This window comes from Oncorhynchus tshawytscha, linkage group LG08, assembly GCF_018296145.1.
Source record: "Oncorhynchus tshawytscha isolate Ot180627B linkage group LG08, Otsh_v2.0, whole genome shotgun sequence".
NCBI classification, from domain to species: Eukaryota; Metazoa; Chordata; class Actinopteri; order Salmoniformes; family Salmonidae; genus Oncorhynchus; species Oncorhynchus tshawytscha.
The window spans coordinates 83,261,412-83,276,411 of record NC_056436.1 but is presented as its reverse complement, the minus strand read 5'-3'; the positions used below and the strand labels follow the sequence as shown (position 1 = coordinate 83,276,411).

The following is a 15,000-nucleotide window of genomic DNA, read 5'->3' as shown; positions in this document are numbered from 1 at the left end:
GCGGCTCCATCCGAACCGTGTCAGCACATTCTGGACGAACGGGGCTCGTTTCAACCGCGGTGTAAAATAACGCACGCAGATGCACTTTGCTCAGACCACTGGCTATATCTTTAATAGGCCTTTATGTACATACAACAGACTCTTATTTTTTCTTCCACATGGATGGATGACTCAATATCGCCTTATCGCCTCCTCTGAATGATTGACATATCACCAGATCGGTTCATCGACAGTCAAGGTCTGGTTATACGGTAAGGGAAATCCTAACATAACGCGTCAGATAGCAGACACCGAAGACCCCCATTGTTACCCAGATGATTATTCATGCGTTATTGTTCTCCACCCCTCCCTTATTCCGCGCATCAGTATTGTCAGTTCTGCACCTTATGGATGTGGAAAGCCAACTCTTCCACGCGCATTATGGTCAACCCTTATTTAAACACGAGCACTCAACAAGTGTCCATTAGTCTGCCAGTGATAACACTCAACATACCATCGGCTGATAATTGATGCTGTTAGTATCACTAACTACTAACTACTACTAGTAATAGTTAGCCCTTTTTCCCCCAATATATATATATATATATATATTTATTTTTTTTAACCAACAAACATGGACACCAAAGGTAAGAATTACATGGTTTCCATCCTCTATCGACTGTAAATAACAGTGTGGGTTTATTCAATGTGGTTGACTTTTTCTGGTCAGATGTTAATAATACTTACAAGGTTATTTTGGCCCAACATGTGTTCTGTGTTTAGTATATTCACGCAAATGATTGAAGTAATGCTAACTGCTGTAGAGTTCTGGAGGGTTTCTACTCTATATTCGTGTTTACTCCTGGATTAAACATTGATTGTAGGGCTAGTTGGCTACTAATCGAGATTGCTGCTGCAGTTTTATTGCCTGGTTACCCCAAACTCCTTTCTCCGGCCAAACGCTATGAATCGGAACGATAGAGCCTCGGAATAATTCAGTTTGAGTCGTCAGGCAGTTATGGTGATTTATGAATGATTATGACCTGTTATGTGACCGTTATATAACCTGTTAGTTGTAGTTGTGATTGTTGTTATTTCAGGTTCATATTGTTTTTAGGTCTTTGAGGTTGTGGTGGTAGTATATGACAGTAGTTGACGTGACAAACATTTTCATTGAGTTGGCATTCTTTACAAAACAGTGGTTGATTTCTACAATATTTTGTGATTGAGTTCTGGAGAGTAGTACCTCTTGTTGTTGCTCTCATTCTATAGTAACCCTACAGTATCAAACTCACTTTACCACACCCTGTAGTCTACAATAGCTTTAAAATAGAATAGCATAGAATAACATAGCATAGCATATAATAACATAGCATATAATAGAATAGCATAGATTATAATAACATTGCATATAATAACATAGAATATAATAACATGGCATAGAATAGAATATAATAACATATAATAGAATAGAATATAAAATAATAGCATAGAATAGAATAGCATAGAGTATAATAACATAGCATATAATAACATAGCATAGAATAGCATAGCATAGAATAACATAGCATAGAATAACATAGCATAGAAAATAATCACATATCATAGAATATAATAACATACCATAGAATAACATAGAATATAATAACATAGCATAGAATAGAATAGCATAGAATATAATAGAATAACATATCATAGAATAACATAGCATAGAAAATAACTACATATCATAGAATATAATAATATACCATAGAATAACATAGAATAGAATCACATAGCATAGAATCACATGGAATAGCATAGAACAGAATAACATAGCATAGAATAACATAGCATGGAAAACATAACATAGAATAGCATAGCATAGAATAACATAGCATAGAATGACATGGAATAGAATAGAATAACATAGCATATAATATTATAGCATTGAATATAATAGAATAGCATTGAATAGAAAAACGTAGCATAGAGTAACATAGCATAGAATAGAATGGCAATTCCTAGCAAAATAACACACAGACTGGGTACATAAAACAAATATACAAATACAGTATGTTGTTGATGGTGTTGTTGTTATTGTGTACTTGTCCAGCAGTTTGCTTTAGTTCTTCTCTCCACTCTGAGTAAAGAGGAGTACGATGACAGAATTCTGGAAGGAGCACAGCCATCAGGCCACGGTTGAGGAAATGATGTTGGACTCTCATGCCCAGGAGCTAACCCAGCAAGAACTGCCTGAGATCCTCTCCCTGCTGCCCAGCCTTTCCGGACAGAGGGTCCTGGAGCTGGGCGCCGGCATCGGGTCAGTGGGTCTATTGAACTATATCTATAAAACAACTGACCCGATAGACCGTTAATAACAACAAGCATATACTGTGTCATGATCTCTGTAGAGACATGAGGTTTAACTGACCATGTGACCTGATAGGTAAAACTCCCTGGCCCTGGGCTATGATGGGGACCTGTGTTTTTCCTGGTCAGGTGACATTGACTCTTGTTGGCAGTTTGACCCTCGCTGTCTGATGTGGAGGTGTTTGACCCTTTGTGTTTGTTTGTTTGGTCTCTTCCAGTAGGTACACCAGCCACCTGTTGACCCAGGCCAGTCACGTGACAGCGGTCGACTTCATGGAGAGCTTCGTGGAGAAGAACAGACAGGACAACAGTCACCATGGCAACGCCTCCTTCCTCCAGGCAGACGTCACCAAGCTGGACTTCCCCAAAAACAGGTCTGCTGTTTGATAGGATGTGTATAATATAATACTATTATAATAATATATTATAAAAGAGGTGTACATAGTTTACCACAGTTACCAAAATCTTCTGCAATTTTGGTAATTAACAGGTAAATCTATGGCAATTTGGAAAAAATGTATTAATATATATATAATCTGTGGCCATATTGTCAATGCTTTTCTAGTGGATAGACCAAATGGTTCAAGAGAAGATAGCCTAATTAATGAATGAACTCTGCAACTCTTCCTACTGTTGACTTGTTTCATAACTGCCACCAGTTTGACCCCCAAAACATCGACAACAAACACAAAGTGACATAGTAAAATATACATAATGACATAGTAAAATATACATAGTGACATAGTAAAATATACATAGTGACATAGTAAAATATACATAGTGACATAGTAAAATATACATAGTGACATAGTAAAATATACATAGTGACATAGTAAAATATACATAGTGACATAGTAAAATATACATAGTGCCATAGTAAAATATATACATAGTGACATAGTAAAACATACAAATCAAATCAAATCAAATTTTATTTGTCACATACACATGGTTAGCAGATGTTAATGCGAGTGTAGCGAAATGCTTGTGCTTCTAGTTCCGACAATGCAGTAATAACGAACAAGTAATCTAACTAACAATTCCAAAAAACTACTGTCTTATACACAGTGTAAGGGGATAAAGAATATGTACATAAGGATAAATGAATGAGTGATGGTACAGAGCAGCATAGGCAAGATACAGTAGATGATATCGAGTACAGTATATACATATGAGATGAGTATGTAAACAAAGTGGCATAGTTAAAGTGGCTAGTGATACATGTATTACATAAGGATGCAGTCGATGATATAGAGTACAGTATCTACGTATGCATATGAGATGAATAATGTAGGGTAAGTAACATTATATAAGGTAGCATTGTTTAAAGTGGCTAGTGATATATTTACATAATTTCCCATCAATTCCCATTATTAAAGTGGCTGGAGTAGAGTCAGTGTCATTGACAGTGTGTTGGCAGTAGCCACTCAATGTTAGTGGTGGCTGTTTAACAGTATGATGGCCTTGAGATAGAAGCTGTTTTTCAGTCTCTCGGTCCCAGCTTTGATGCACCTGTACTGACCTCGCCTTCTGGATGACAGCGGGGTGAACAGGCAGTGGCTCGGGTGGTTGATGTCCTTGATGATCTTTATGGCCTTCCTGGAGCATCGGGTGGTGTAGGTGTCCTGGAGGGCAGGTAGTTTGCCCCGGTGATGCGTTGTGCAGACCTCACTACCCTCTGGAGAGCCTTACGGTTGAGGGCGGTGCAGTTGCCATACCAGGCGGTGATACAGCCCGCCAGGATGCTCTCGATTGTGCATCTGTAGAAGTTTATGAGTGCTTTTGGTGACAAGCCGAATTTCTTCAGCCTCCTGAGGTTGAAGAGGCGCTGCTGCGCCTTCCTCACGATGCTGTCTGTGTGAGTGGACCAATTCAGTTTGTCTGTGATGTGTATGCCGAGGAACTTAAAACTTGCTACCCTCTCCACTACTGTTCCATCGATGTGGATGGGGGGTGTTCCCTCTGCTGTTTCCTGAAGTCCACAATCATCTCCTTAGTTTTGTTGACGTTGAGTGTGAGGTTATTTTCCTGACACCACACTCCGAGGGCCCTCACCTCCTCCCTGTAGGCGGTCTCGTCGTTGTTGGTAATCAAGCCTACCACTGTTGTGTCGTCCGCAAACTTGATGATTGAGTTGGAGGCGTGCGTGGCCACGCAGTCGTGGGTGAACAGGGAGTACAGGAGAGGGCTCAGAACGCACCCTTGTGGGGCCCCAGTGTTGAGGATCAGCGGGGAGGAGATGTTGTTGCCTACCCTCACCACCTGGGGCGGCCCGTCAGGAAGTCCAGTACCCAGTTGCACAGGGTGGGGTCGAGACCCAGGGTCTCGAGCTTGATGACGAGCTTGGAGGGTACTATGGTGTTGAATGCCGAGCTGTAGTCGATGAACAGCATTCTCACATAGGTATTCCTCTTGTCCAGATGGGTTAGGGCAGTGTGCAGTGTGGTTGAGATTGCATCGTCTGTGGACCTATTTGGGCGGTAAGCAAATTGGAGTGGGTCTAGGGTGTCAGGTAGGGTGGAGGTGATATGGTCCTTGACTAGTCTCTCAAAGCACTTCATGATGACGGATGTGAGTGCTACGGGGCGGTAGTCGTTTAGCTCAGTTACCTTAGCTTTCTTGGGAACAGGAACAATGGTGGCCCTCTTGAAGCATGTGGGAACAGCAGACTGGTATAGGGATTGATTGAATATGTCCGTAAACACACCGGCCAGCTGGTCTGCGCATGCTCTGAGGGCGCGGCTGGGGATGCCGTCTGGGCCTGCAGCCTTGCGAGGGTTAACACGTTTAAATGTCTTACTCACTTCGGCTGCAGTGAAGGAGAGACCGCATGTTTTCGTTGCAGGCCGTGTCAGTGGCACTGTATTGTCCTCAAAGCGGGCAAAAAGTTATTTAGTCTGCCTGGGAGCAAGACATCCTGGTCCGTGACTGGGCTGGGTTTCTTCCTGTAGTCCGTGATTGACTGTAGACCCTGCCACATGCCTCTTGTGTCTGAGCCGTTGAATTGAGATTCTACTTTGTCTCTGTACTGGCGCTTAGCTTGTTTGATAGCCTTGCGGAGGGAATAGCTGCACTGTTTGTATTCAGTCATGTTACCAGACACCTTGCCCTGATTAAAAGCAGTGGTTCGCGCCTTCAGTTTCACACGAATGCTGCCATCAATCCACGGTTTCTGGTTAAGGAATGTTTTAATCGTTGTTATGGGAACGACATCTTCAACGCACGTTCTAATGAACTCGCACACCGAATCAGCGTATTCGTCAATGTTGTTGTCTGACGCAATACGAAACATCTCCCAGTCCACGTGATGGAAGCAGTCTTGGAGTGTGGAGTCAGCTTGGTCAGACCAGCGTTGGACAGACCTCAGTGTGGGAGCTTCTTGTTTTAGTTTCTGTCTGTAGGCAGGGATCAACAAAATGGAGTCGTGGTCAGCTTTTCCGAAAGGGGGCGGGGCAGGGCCTTATATGTGTCGCGGAAGTTAGAGTAACAATGATCCAGGGTCTTTCCACCCCTGGTTGCGCAGTCGATATGCTGATAAAATTTAGGGAGTCTTGTTTTCCGATTAGCCTTGTTAAAATCCCCAGCTACAATGAATGCAGCCTCCGGATAAATCGTTTCCAGTTTGCAGAGAGTTAAATAAAGTTCGTTCAGAGCCATCGATGTGTCTGCTTGGGGGGGGGATATATACAGCTGTGATTATAATCGAAGAGAATTCTCTTGGTAGATAATGCGGTCTACATTTGATTGTGAGGAATTCTAAATCAGGTGAACAGAAGGATTTGAGTCATAAGTCATAGTCATAAGGCATACGCCCCCGCCCCTCTTCTTACCAGAAAGATGTTTGTTTCTGTCGGCGCGATGCGTGGAGAAACCCGCTGGCTGCACCGCTTCGGGTAGCGTCTCTCCAGTTAGCCATGTTTCCGTGAAGCAGAGAACGTTACAGTCTCTGATGTCCCTCTGGAATGCTACCCTTGCTCGGATTTCATCAACCTTGTTGTCAAGAGACTGGACATTGGCAAGAAGAATGCTAGGGAGTGGTGCACGATGTGCCCGTCTCCGGAGTCTGACCAGAAGACCGCTTCGTTTCCCTCTTTTTCTGAGTCGTTTTTTGGGTCGCTGCACGTAATCCACTCCGTTGCACTGGTTGTAAGGCAGAACACAGGATCCGCATCGCGAAAAACATATTCTTGGTCGTACTGATGGTGAGTTGACGCTGATCTTATATTCAGTAGTTCTTCTCGACTGTATGTAATGAAACCTAAGATGACCTGGGGTACTAGTGTAAGAAATAACACGTAAAAAAACAAAAAACTGCATAGTTTCCTAGGAACGCGAAGCGAGGCGGCCATCTCTGTCGGCGCCGGAAGTAAGTGTGACACAGTGACATAGTAAAATATACATAATGACATAGTAAAATATACATAATGACATAGTAAAACATACATAGTGACATAGTAAAATATACATAATGACATAGTAAAATATACATAGTGACATAGTAAAATATACATAGTGACATAGTAAAATATACATAGTGACATAGTAAAATATACATAATGACATAGTAAAATAAATACATAGTGACATAGTAAAATAAATACAAGAGTGTGAAAAATATATGTCAAGGATATTTCATGCTGAAACCCTCATATTAAACAAAAATTGTATTCACTAAGTTGATGGTATATATATATTTTAGATAATGTTTTACAGCTTTGACAAACTATTGATTATATTAAAATCATTTTCTATATTTCCATGTGATAAGGCCACACAGAGGGCCTGAGATCATTACAGACACCTGTGATAATCTGTAGCACCCAAAAAGGACACTAGATTTAATCTTCTAAAATTCCATTTATTTATCGAAAGATACCAAAATTCTGTCAGGTTATTGGTAAACGTCGAAAGTTACTGGTAAACTTTCCTCTCTTTGCACCTCTAGGTCTGCGTCTCAGTATAAATTCTCTGTTGGGATTTTTGGGGTGTTTTTTTGGCTCCCGAGTGGCGCAGCGGTCTAAAGGCACTGCATCTCAGTACAAAAGGTGTCACTATACTACCTGGTTTGAATCCAGGCTGTATCACATCTGGCCGTGATTCGGAGTCACATAGGGCGGTGCACAATTGGCCCAGCGTCGTCAGGGTTTGGCCGTCATTGTAAATAAGAATAGGAACTGACTTGCCTAGTTAAATAAAGGTCAGGCCGAGACATATTTTGGAAACACTGAATTACTCAATCTCTTGGAACTGAAAACACTAATACGAGGTAACAAATTAGTGCTGTGTTCCAAATGGTGCCCTATTGCTCAGGTAGTGGACTACTAGGACCCATAGGGTAGTGCACTACTGTTGTCCAGGACCCATAGGGTAGTGTACTATTGTTGACCAGGGCCCATAGGGTAGTGTACTACTGTAGACCAGGGCCCATAGGGTAGTGTACTACTGTAGACCAGGGCCCATAGGGTAGTGTACTACTGTTGACCAGGGCCCATAGGGTAGTGTACTACTGTTGACCAGGGCCCATAGGGTAGTGTACTACTGTAGACCAGGGCCCATAGGGTAGTGTACTACTGTAGACCAGGGCCCATAGGGTAGTGTACTACTGTTGACCAGGACCTATAGGGCTCTAAAATAGTGCACTATAAAGGGATTACTGTGCCATCTTTGACACAGGCGTTGCCTAAAGCCGAAGGGTATAATGCATTGCTACTTGCTAGAAACTTTGATACCTCAATAACGTCCAGACTTATGGTGTTATTCTGATGTGTACCCCCCCCCCCCCATCAGTTATGGTGTTATTCTGATGTGTACCCCCCATCAGTTATGGTGTTATTCTGATGTGTACCCCCCTCCCCCATCAGTTATGGTGTTATTCTGATGTGTACCCCCCCCATCAGTTGTGGTGTTATTCTGATGTGTCCCCCCCCATCAGTTATGATGTTATTCTGATGTGTACCCCCCATCAGTTATGATGTTATTCTGATGTGTACCCCCCCCATCAGTTGTGGTGTTATTCTGATGTGTACCCCCCCATCAGTTATGATGTTATTCTGATGTGTACCCCCATCAGTTATGATGTTATTCTGATGTGTACCCCCCATCAGTTATGATGTTATTCTGATGTGTACCCCCCATCAGTTATGATGTTATTCTGATGTGTACCCCCCTCTCCCACCATCAGTTATGGTGTTATTCTGATGTGTACCCCCATCAGTTGTGGTGTTATTCTGATGTGTCCCCCATCAGTTATGATGTTATTCTGATGTGTACCCCCCATCAGTTATGATGTTATTCTGATGTGTACCCCCCCCATCAGTTATGATGTTATTCTGATGTGTACCCCCTCCCCCATCAGTTATGGTGTTATTCTGATGTGTACCCCCCATCAGTTGTGGTGTTATTCTGATGTGTACCCCCCCCATCAGTTATGATGTTATTCTGATGTGTACCCCCATCAGTTATGGTGTTATTCTGATGTGTACCCCCCATCAGTTATGATGTTATTCTGATGTGTACCCCCCCATCAGTTATGATGTTATTCTGATGTGTACCCCCCTATATCAGTTATGATGTTATTATGATGTGTACCCCCCTATATCAGTTATGATGTTATTCTGATGTGTACCCCCCTCTATCAGTTATGATGTTATTCTGATGTGTACCCCCTATCAGTTATGATGTTATTCTGATGTGTACCCCCCGCATCAGTTATGATGTTATTCTGATGTGTACCCCCATCAGTTATGGTGTTATTCTGATGTGTACCCCCCTCTATCAGTTATGATGTTATTCTGATGTGTACCTCCCCATCAGTTTTGACATTATCTTCTCCAACTGGCTGCTGATGTATCTGAGTGACGAGGAGCTGAGGTCACTAACAGAGAGGATGCTGGGATGGCTCCGCCTCGGAGGATACCTGTTTTTCAGGGAGTCCTGCAACCACCAATCAGGTACGAGCTTTAATATCACCTGAATATCTATTGTGAGTCTTACAGTAATGACCCTCCTGTAGAGCTGAGAGGTTACTGTCTAATGAATCCCTAGACCTTCCTGTAGTGCTGAGAGGTTACTGTCTAATGAATCCCTAGACCCTCCTGTAAGAGCTGAGAGGTTACTGTCTAATGAATCCCTAGACCCTCCTGTAAGAGCTGAGAGGTTATTGTCTAATGAATCCCTAGACCCTCCTGTAAGAGCTGAGAGGTTACTGTCTGATGAATCCCTAGACCTTCCTGTAGTGCTGAGAGGTTACTATCTAATGAATCCCTAGACCCTCCTGTAGAGCTGAGAGGTTACTGTCTAATGAATCCCTAGACCCTCCTGTAGTGCTGAGAGGTTACTGTCTAATGAATCCCTAGACCCTCCTGTAAGAGCTGAGAGGTTACTGTCTGATGAATCCCTAGACCTTCCTGTAGTGCTGAGAGGTTACTATCTAATGAATCCCTAGACCCTCCTGTAGTGCTGAGAGGTTACTATCTAATGAATCCCTATACCCTCCTGTAGAGCTGAGAGGTTACTGTCTAATGAATCCCTAGACCCTCCTGTAAGAGCTGAGAGGTTACTATCTAATGAATCCCTAGACCTTCCTGTAGAGCTGAGAGGTTATTGTCTAATGAATCCCTAGACCCTCCTGTAGAGCTGAGAGGTTATTGTCTAATGAATCCCTAGACCTTCCTGTAGTGCTGAGAGGTTACTATCTAATGAATCCCTAGACCCTCCTGTAGAGCTGAGAGGTTATTGTCTAATGAATCCCTAGACCTTCCTGTAGTGCTGAGGTTACTATCTAATGAATCCCTAGACCCTCCTGTAGAGCTGAGAGGTTATTGTCTAATGAATCCCTAGACCTTCCTGTAGTGCTGAGGTTACTATCTAATGAATCCCTAGACCTTCCTGTAGTGCTGAGAGGTTACTATCTAATGAATCCCTAGACCCTCCTGTAGAGCTGAGAGGTTATTGTCTAATGAATCCCTAGACCTTCCTGTAGTGCTGAGGTTACTATCTAATGAATCCCTATACCCTTCTGTAGAGATGAGAGGTTGATAGGTGGAAGCAACATGGTGATATACACTGCTCAAAAAAATAAAGGGAACACTAAAATAACACATCCTAGATCTGAATGAATGAAATATTCTTATTAAATACTTTTTTCTTTACATAGTTGAATGTGCTGACAACAAAATCACACAAAAATTATCAATGGAAATCAAATTTATCAACCCATGGAGGTCTGGATTTGGAGTCACACTCAAAATTAAAGTGGAAAACCACACTACAGGCTGATCCAACTTTGATGTAATGTGCTTAAAACAAGTCAAAATGAGGCTCAGTCGTGTGTGTGGCCTCCACGTGCCTGTATGACCTCCCTACAACGCCTGGGCATGCTCCTGATGAGGTGGCGGATGGTCTCCTGAGGGATCTCCTCCCAGACCTGGACTAAAGCATCCGCCAACTCCTGGACAGTCTGTGGTGCAACATGGCGTTGGTGGATGGAGCGAGACATGATGTCCCGAGACATGATGTCCCAGATGTGCTCAATTGGATTCAGGTCTGGGGAACGGGCAGGCCAGTCCATAGCATCAATGCCTTCCTCTTGCAGGAACTGCTGACACACTCCAGCCACATGAGGTCTAGCATTGTCTTGCATTAGGAGGAACCCAGGGCCAACCGAACCAGCATATGGTCTCACAAGGGGTCTGAGGATCTCATCTCGGTACCTAATGGCAGTCAGGCTACCTCTGGCGAGCACATGGAGGGCTGTGCGGCCCCCCAAAGAAATGCCACCCCACACCATGACTGACCCACCGCCAAACCGGTCATGCTGGCGGATGTTGCAGGCAGCAGATAGTTCTCCACAGCGTCTCCAGACTCTGTCACGTCTGTCACATGTGCTCTGTGGGAACCTGCTTTCATCTGTGAAGAGCACAAGGTGCCAGTGGCGAATTTGCAATCTTGGTGTTCTCTAGCAAATGCCAAATGTCCTGCACGATGTTGGGCTGTAAGCACAACCCCCACCTGTGGACGTCGGGCCCTCATACCACCCTCATGGACCCTCACCCACATTTGTGGCCTGCTGGAGGTCATTTTGCAGGGTTCTGGCAGTGCTCCTCCTGCTCTTCCTTGCACAAAGGCAGAGGTAGCGGTCCTGCTGCTGGGTTGTTGCCCTCCTACGGCCTCCTCCACATCTCCTGATGTACTGGCCTGTCTCCTGGTAGCGCCTCCATGCTCTGGACACTACGCTGACAGACACAGCAAACCTTCTTGCCACATCTCTTGCCATCCTGGATGAGCTGCACTACCTGAGCCACTTGTGTGGGTTGTAGACTCCGTCTCATGCTACCACTAGAGTGAAAGCACCGCCAGCATTCAAAAGTGACCAAAACATCAGCCAGGAAGCATAGGAACTGAGAAGTGGTCTGTGGTCACCACCTGCAGAACCACTCATTTATTGGGGGTGTCTTGCTAATTGCCTATAATTTCCACCTGTTGTCTATTCCATTTGCACAACAGCATGTGACATTTATTGTCAATCAGTGTTGCTTCCTAAGTGGACAGTTTGATTTCACAGAAGTGTGATTGACTGCGAGTTACATTGTGTTGTTTAAGTGTTCCCTTTATTTTTTTGAGCAGTGTATCTACCCAGATACTCCTCTCATCCTGTCGTCCTCTCATAATTGAATACCTTACTAAACAGATCCGTATTCGGTCCACTTTCACCTTCATGAGTCAGACTATCTGCCGTGAAATTAAGCCTACTAGAGAGTGTGTGCACTCAGGCCTATAGGGAAGCTAAAGTCATTCACATCACACACATTCAGAGAAAATTGCAAAGAAAATCGTATTGGAATCGTGGTAGTTTCCTACATGGTCACTTTTATGATTACGAACAGACTATATAAGTAGTGAGTGACGTTACAAACAGACTATATAAGTAGTGAGTGGAGTTACAAACAGACTATATAAGTAGTGAGTGGAGTTACAAACAGACTATATAAGTAGTGAGTGGAGTTACAAACAGACTATATAAGTAGTGAGTGACGTTACAAACAGACTATATAAGTAGTGAGTGGAGTTACAAACAGACTATATAAGTAGTGAGTGACGTTACAAACAGACTATATAAGTAGTGAGTGGAGTTACAAACAGACTATATAAGTAGTGAGTGGAGTTACAAAAATACTATTTGTAATGAAAATCGTATTGGATTCGCGGAAGCGCCGTAACGCTGATTAGCGTATTAGCTCAATTTGGGCCTACCACCACAACAAAGCTAGTTAGCGTTGCTAGCTAACGACTCAGAATAAAGACCAAACTCACCCCTGGATGTGTCAATTGTCAACAACTGACCCAGAAAATCGCTGAACTGGAGGGTAGAGTGTCTATTCTTCATCAGATTAAAGGAGATGAACAGCTGATTGACTCTTTTCTTGAGTCTGCCAAAAATTCAAGCACTTATCAAGAGAACAAGTAGTCATCCCTACTGCCTCTGGTCTGGAGGACTCACTAAACAGTGAACAAGTAGTCATCCCTACTGCCTCTGGCCTGGAGGACTCACTAAACAGAGAACAAGTAGTCATCCCTACTGCCTCTGGCCTGGAGGACTCACTAAACAGAGAACAAGTAGTCATCCCTACTGCCTCTGGCCTGGAGGACTCACTAAACAGTGAACAAGTAGTCATCCCTACTGCCTCTGGCCTGGAGGACTCACTAAACAGAGAACAAGTAGTCATCCCTACTGCCTCTGGACTGGAGGACTCACTAAACAGAGAACAAGTAGTCATCCCTACTGCCTCTGGTCTGGTGGACTCACTAAACAGTGAACAAGTAGTCATCCCTACTGCCTCTGGCCTGGAGGACTCACTAAACAGTGAACAAGTAGTCATCCCTACTGCCTCTGGTCTGGTGGACTCACTAAACAGAGAACAAGTAGTCATCCTACTGCCTCTGGCCTGGAGGACTCACTAAACAGAGAACAAGTAGTCATCCCTACTGCCTCTGGTCTGGAGGACTCACTAAACAGTGAACAAGTAGTCATCCCTACTGCCTCTGGTCTGGTGGACTCACTAAACAGTGAACAAGTAGTCATCCCTACTGCCTCTGGCCTGGAGGACTCACTAAACAGTGAACAAGTAGTCATCCCTACTGCCTCTGGCCTGGAGGACTCACTAAACACAAATGCATGTTGTGTAAATAATGTCTGAGTGTTGGAGCCCCTGGCTATCCATACATTTTAAAAGCAAGAAAATGGTGCCGTCTGCTTTGCTTAGTATAAGGAATTTTTAATTATTTATACTTTACTTTTGATAATTAAGTGTATTTAAAACCAAATACTTTTAGAAATTTACTCAAGTAGGATTTGGGTGACTTCCACTTTTACGTGAGTAACTTTCTATTAAGGTATCTATACTTTTACTCAAGTTTGACAATTGGTTACTTTTCCACCATGGGTTATTTCACTCAATAGATATGGGAGTTTATCAAAATTGGATTTGTTTTTCAAATTATTTGTAGGTCTGTGTAATCTGAGGGAAATATGTGTCTCTAATACGGTCATACGTTTGGCATGAGGTTTTGTGGGCAGTGTGCGCATAGCCTGTCTTCTCTTGAGAGCCAGGTCTGCCTATGGCGGCATTTCTCAATAGCAAGGCTATGCTCACTGAGTCTATACATCGTCAAAGACTTCCTTAATTTTGGGTTAGTCACAGTGGTCAGGTATTCTGCCACTGTGTACTCTCTGTTTAGGGCCAAATATCACTCTAGTTTGTTCTTTCCAATGCGTCAAGTAATTATCTTTTCGTTTTCTCATGAATCGTGTTGCTGTCTTGGGACTCTGTGGGGTCTGTTTGTGTTTGTGAACAGAGCCCCAGGACCAGCTTGCTTAGAGGGCTCTCCTCCAGGTTCATCTTTCTGTAGGTGTTGGCTTTGTAATGGAAGGTTTGGGAATCTCTTCCTCTTAGGTGGTTGTAGAATTTAACATCTCTTGAATTTTATGTCCCTTTTGATGGCACAGAAGGCTCTTCTTCTTCTCTCAGATTGTTCACAGCTTTGTGGAAGTTACCTGTGGCGCTGATGTTTAGGCCAATGTATGTATAGTTTTTTGTGTGCTCTGGGGCAACGGTGTCTAGATGGAATTTGTATTCGTGGTCCTGGCAACTGGACCTTATTTGGAACACCATTATGTTTTGTCTTACTGAGATTTACTGTCAGGGCCTAGGTCTGGCAGAATCTGTGGAGAATATCTAGGCCCTACTTGGTTGGGGACAGAAGCACCAGATCATCAGCAAACAGTACACATTTGACTTCAGATTCTAGTAGGGTGAGGCCGGGTGCTGCAGACTATTCTAGTGCCCGCGCCAATTCGTTGATATATATGTTGAAGAGGGTGGGGCTTAAGCTGCATCCCTGTCTCACCCCACTGCCCTGTGGAAAGAAATGTGTTTTTTTGCCAATTTTAACTGCACACTTGTTGTTTGTGTACATGGATTTTATAATGTTGTATGTTTTTCCCCCAACACCACTTTCCATCAATTTGTATAGCAGGCCCTCATGCCAAATTGAGTCTAAAGCTTTTTTAAATCAATAAAGCATGAGAAGACTTTGCAGAAGACTTTACCAACGTTGGTGTTGACGCATATCCCACTGTAGTTATTGGGGTCAAATTTGCCCAAGGACTGA

The 15,000-nt window shown here is 43.4% G+C and overlaps 1 protein-coding gene across 4 annotated transcripts in view; it reads left to right on the top strand.

The window, feature by feature from the left end:
- The window catches only part of LOC112236062 (phosphoethanolamine N-methyltransferase 3-like), a 32,625-nt gene that overhangs the window by 7 nt on the left and 17,618 nt on the right, over positions 1–15,000 (top strand). Inside the window, exons 1-4 of one of the 4 annotated variants that reach the window (XM_042326116.1) lie at positions 1–251; positions 2,112–2,281; positions 2,550–2,705; positions 9,145–9,281. The exon at positions 1–251 is cut by the window's left edge and continues 7 nt beyond it. In XM_042326116.1, coding sequence (XP_042182050.1) covers positions 2,121–2,281; positions 2,550–2,705; positions 9,145–9,281 — 454 coding nt within the window. In that variant the 5' untranslated portion in view covers positions 1–251; positions 2,112–2,120. Of the gene's footprint in view, positions 252–281; positions 627–2,106; positions 2,282–2,549; positions 2,706–9,144; positions 9,282–15,000 lie in introns of those variants that run through there. The other 3 variants (XM_042326117.1, XM_042326115.1, XM_042326118.1) reach the window with 3 other exon arrangements.